This window comes from Alnus glutinosa, chromosome 14, assembly GCF_958979055.1.
Source record: "Alnus glutinosa chromosome 14, dhAlnGlut1.1, whole genome shotgun sequence".
In the NCBI taxonomy this organism is placed as follows: domain Eukaryota; kingdom Viridiplantae; phylum Streptophyta; class Magnoliopsida; order Fagales; family Betulaceae; genus Alnus; species Alnus glutinosa.
Genome location: NC_084899.1, coordinates 2,326,395 through 2,331,615, shown reverse-complemented (window position 1 = coordinate 2,331,615; position 5,221 = coordinate 2,326,395). Strand labels below are relative to the sequence as shown.

The 5,221-nt window shown below is 35.4% G+C and overlaps 1 protein-coding gene across 1 annotated transcript; it reads left to right on the top strand.

Moving 5' to 3' along the window:
• The first annotated feature begins 352 nt into the window (after window positions 1–352).
• On the top strand, window positions 353–1,706 carry LOC133857823 (transcription factor MYB36-like). The gene is made up of 3 exons (XM_062293172.1): window positions 353–586; window positions 737–866; window positions 956–1,706. The coding sequence occupies exons 1-3, from the start codon at window positions 451–453 to the stop codon at window positions 1,518–1,520; spliced, it is 831 nt and encodes a 276-aa protein (XP_062149156.1). The 5' UTR covers window positions 353–450; the 3' UTR covers window positions 1,521–1,706.
• Window positions 1,707–5,221: the final 3,515 nt, after the last annotated feature.

The following is a 5,221-nucleotide window of genomic DNA, read 5'->3' as shown; positions in this document are numbered from 1 at the left end:
ATCAAAACATATTGAATGTATAATTCATGTATATGAGATTCATACGTATAGATTTCACACTCTGTGTCTTAGCGTAGATTAATGTGATATAGAAAAATGGCTAGGGTGGCTCGTTGGTCGCAGGCTAGCCCAGAGAGACTGGTTGGGTGGCTGTTGTTCGACAGCAAAAGCATGAAATCTGCGTTCTGCCGCAAGCGCCCACATTGACTGGGCCCTCCCTCTTAACCCAAAATAAAAGCCAACAAGTTGGGTTTGAGTTTTGATGGAAAAGGCAAAAATAGAGTCAGACTAAGTCAAGCTTTCTAAAGTTCTTCTTATCCATCTCCAAAACCTTATTGTATGCTCACTTTATGTCAAAATTTCTCTCTCTCTCTCTCTCTCTCTCTCTCTCTCTCTCTCTCTCAGAGCTTTTGTTTTTCCTGCTGTTGAATTTCAGTGAGTGAGTTGGCCATGGGTAGAGCTCCGTGCTGTGACAAAGCTAGCGTGAAAAAAGGTCCATGGTCCCCTGAAGAAGATGCCACTCTAAAGAAGTTCCTCGAGAAACATGGCACTGGTGGCAATTGGATTGCTTTGCCTCACAAAGCAGGTCTCTCTTTTCCCATTGAATACGATATTCTTCTTGCTTTTGAAAGCTGTAAATTTTTACCCATCTCTCTCTTCTTCTTCTTTTAGAAGAAAAACTGTCAGTACTTGTTGTTGCCGGCCTTGACGATGGTTTTTCTATGCTTTTAATTAGGCCTTAAACGCTGCGGCAAGAGCTGTCGGCTGAGATGGCTAAATTATCTAAGGCCAGACATCAAGCGTGGAGGTTTCACTGAGGAGGAAGACATGATTATCTGCTCTCTCTTTGGTAGCATTGGAAGTAGGCAAGTTAATTCATCTCAACCTAGCTACTTCTTTGTCCTTGTTTTTGTTTTGTTTAGATTTTTGTTATATGTTATGTTTTTGGGATTAGGTGGTCTGTTATAGCTTCCCAACTGCCCGGTAGAACAGACAATGATATTAAGAACTACTGGAACACCAAGCTGAAGAAAAAGCTATTTATGGCAGGAAATAGTTGTCCCATGACTGCCACCACTGACAATAACAACGAGACTACTAAAAATATTAGTTATCTCAACTTGGCAGAGATTTCGGCTCCAATTCCTAAAGTGGAATCCTATGATTATGGTAATTCAGCTTGTTTTGATTCAAGCTCCAGTACATTGCCTATGCAAGTTTATGTGCAAAACTGTGATTCGAATGATCATCAATTATCTCCGATTTCGAAGCCTATCCAAGTTTCGGATTTCAGCATAACTTCATCTCAGGATGTTTCGGGTCTTTCAACTTCATCTGCTTTGGGTCTGGAGAACAGTTACAGCATGTGGTCCGGCATTAATGGAGGTTTCAAAGAGGAGGAAGCAGGAGTCTTTCCCCATGATGATAACTTTCTTAATGGTTTTGAATTTCAGGAAGATACTAGAGATCTTGCCCCAGTATTCTTAGGAAACTCCCCACTAGGTTACTTTGCCGGGTAATAGTTCTGAACATTAACCTATCAAAATGTTACAAACTGACCATGGATTGAAGAATAAGATAGAAAAAAGTAGTTTTTTAGATGGATTTTTAGGGTGTTGTTTTGTTGAAATATTCAATGTAATTGAAATTTTAAACTAATGAACATGGGATCGATCGTGATAGCTAGTATATATAATATTAAAGAAAAGTCATGTGGGTGTGCTGTTTCCTACAACGTTTTTCCTCTTCTTTTTTATTTTTTATTTTTATTTTTTAACAGAGAAGCCTCATTTTTATTTTTATTTTTATATAATAAGTTTGTTTAATTGTCCTGGCCGGTAAATTCATGAACTTGAAAGATGTGGTCAGCAAACCTTGTTTGGTTCTGACTGGTCAGTAGTCATGAAAGTTGCATTGCCTAGCCAATTCAAAGACGAAGAATATGTCTCCATCTGACAAAAACCACCCTTTTAACTCTTTCTCTTATAACACCTCGTTTTTATGCTGGAAAGATGAATATCTTACATAAAGTAGATCATAGATTATAAAAGCAGTGCTAAGTTTCGCATTGGTTTGATTATTAAATGACACTAATAATTATAGAGTGGTCCAATTATAACTTGACTAGTCCTTCTACATTAATGATGACACGGATTTAATTAACGTTTTCTTTGATTTATTACAAGTCACATTAGAAGCATTGCATGATGTAGCTCTGACATTGTATATCATTCATATAAACAAACTGAGTAATAATTAAGTTACATACTCGATCAATTCTCATCCTAGTAGACTGTTGTGGCAATGCCCATCAATCTTCAGATCAACCTTTATTAAAAACAAGAAAAATTAATATAATATATGTTAGTCCTAGAAATTTTGTTTGCTTCCATGGCCAACATGAATGCACCTTTGAATGATGCCCTCTGCACCTCTTTTTTAGTTACACCTATTTCATGAATGTATACATGCCAGTAATTTCACGGCCGGTGACCATGGACCAACCTCATTTTGATCTTTAAGCTAGCTAGCTCGTGCATATACAATGGGACATAAATTAAATACAAACGGGTTTACGGGTTTGTATCAATTAGCTACAATTAAATCAGTCTAAAAAAGTGACGTGCGCGTGTCTCTTAGCATGTGAGATATACATGTTTCTTTAATATATAGCATGTGCTTCTCACATGTTTTTTTACTAATATTAATCAAAATAACTTGTGTTTCTCACATGCTTTAAAAACACGTCACTTTATTAGACTGATTTATGACTAATTACTTCAAACCGGTTTATCGCTAATTTTTGTCCTTTACAATGTTCATCTGCTTCTACTAAATTTCCCATTGAAGAAGCCGAAATCGATCATGATCATCATTAATATTTTAAATACGAGTGCATGGCTGCGCTCAACAGCCATAAATGACCATTTAAGGCCTCATAGCATGGTGTATATGTTGGTTTTAATTAACTTAATGGTGTATTAAAGTTTTAGATGATGTAATAATATATTATTAAATGCAACAAAACAAAATTTAAACCATAAAATAATTTATTGGTCAAAGCTTTTCATGATCTGCTGCTCCAGGCCTAACTCATTATTTACTTACACTGGCAAGAGACAAGTCCGTTTGGCTTCACGGCTATAAAATGAATGGCTTTAAAAAAAATAAAATAGCAATTTTAAAACTCAGTTAATGAAAATGCTCTTTTTAAACTTGTAATTCGTTTCCCAAACATAAGCATTTTTTCCAATTTTGTTTAAAAATAAACATTTAATTTGTCAAATTACTTTACCAAACGCACTCTAAGAAATATATGCCGACTGGACTTTGGAGGTGGAGGTTCATTGTATATGTTCAAAACGAGTACTATGTATCATAAAGAAATTCCAATGTACTTATGTAAGGGAAAGGAAATTGGTAGTGGGAATTTGAAGAAATGGATGTGATATAAAGTAAAAAAAATTTGTATAGAAAAGTAAAAAAAAATTGTATAGAAAAGTAAAAAAAATTTGTATTGAAGTAATTTTTTATATTTAAATAATAATAAAAAATTATTAATGTGATATAAAGTTAGAATATTTTGAAGTTGATTGTTTTTTGGATAAGTGAAGAGGGCTTGCCAAACAATGCCATAATTCAAAGTTTTACAATAGGAGAAATCTTTGACTGGCAAGCAAGCAGAACTCTGCCAAAAGTGTGTGTCTATCTATATATATATATATATATATATATATAATAAGATGTAAAACACAATTTGAATAGTATAGCTAGCCACGGGTTTGGTCTTAATTAATTACGATCAATGATAGAGCAATAAAAATTTGGTGTATATTAATTCCTTCTCTTCCTGCTCATGACTATTGGTCTGGCGGCACATTTATCATCTGAGACTAATTCAAGAAACGGCTATCTTTTACCTTGAATGGCAACACCAACGGAGAACAGCTTAATTTATGCGTTAAACCTTTTTCTTTTGGGCGAAAAATAACATTAATAAACAATTCGAAACACTTAAAAATAGTTTCAAAGTCTTTGTGACATGTCATAACATTTTTTTAAACTTGTTGGATTGAGCTTTGACCATCTCATTTGAAAACTAATTAGTGTCAATTGAGGGAAGTCAAATTCTTTTATATCATTCGAAATTGTACCCTGCAAAACATGTTCTAAGAGCCGTTGATGTGAGTGGAACGGCACTGTTGCACCCCAACAAAACTGGTAGCGGGTGCGTTCTTTTAGGTTAGGGTTTAGGGCTAAGCATTTTCAAAAGCCATCTCATCTGAAAACCAATTAGTGTCCAATGAGAAAAGCCAACACATTTTATGGCATTCAAAATCACACCTTGCAAAGCATGTTCTAAGAGCTGTTCATGTGAGCGGAATGTCACCGTTGCACCCCAACAAAACTGATAGTAGGTGCATTCTCTTAGGTTAGGGTTTAGGGCTAAGAATTTTCAAAAGCCATCTCATCCGAAAATCAATTGGTGTCCAACGAAGAAGTTAAAGCCTTTTATGGTATTCGAAATCACACTCCACAATGCATGTTCTAAAAACCCTTCATGTGAACGAAACGGCATTGTTTGCATCAAAGAAAACTAGTCGTGGATAAGTTCTCTCGTGTCAATGTTTAGGGGTATGCATTTTCAAAAGTTGAACAACTTGGTAGAGAGTCAGAGTGAACCACATTTGAAGAGTGAGAAGTCAAATATGGGCTGTGGGGAGGATCCTAATCTAGAAAATAGAGTGCTTGGTGGGCAATGGCAGGCATTATAATATGAAATGTAATGGCTAGAAAAGCCTTTTGCTTAGACTTCTATTTGAAAAGTGATGATCAAGACAGTGCTTTTTGAATACATTGGCTGGGGGACCAGCGAATGCATGTATATAAATATACACCAATATATTAAAGCCATCGGTTTCAATGTTCATAGTGTGTCCGCTAGCTAGCCTTTGTGACCTTTACTTATAAATAAGCTTAAGCTTTATATATACTCTCCCTTCACCTTCGTTGAAGTTTCTTGGGCATCTTTTAAACCACTCACAACATGTCACCTCTTGACTTTTTTTTTTTTTTTTTTTTTTTTTTGGCCTTTTGGGTTAATAATAAGCATGCCCCTCTTGACTTAATGTCATTGAAATTTATACTCATTTGAAAATTAAGCCTTCCTAGTATGGACATATCAATCCATCAGGGTGTCTCTTTATAGCCGCTAGCTGCC

What these genes read in the sequence shown, in the direction of transcription:
- LOC133857823 (XM_062293172.1), top strand. Translation starts at nt 451, where the DNA reads ATGGGTAGAGCTCCGTGCTGTGACAAAGCTAGCGTGAAAAAAGGTCCA. An exon ending in TGCTTTGCCTCACAAAGCAG is followed by an intron (nt 587 to 736) that starts GTCTCTCTTTTC and finishes GCTTTTAATTAG; the next exon opens with GCCTTAAACGCTGCGGCAAG. An exon ending in TTTGGTAGCATTGGAAGTAG is followed by an intron (nt 867 to 955) that starts GCAAGTTAATTC and finishes TTTTGGGATTAG; the next exon opens with GTGGTCTGTTATAGCTTCCC.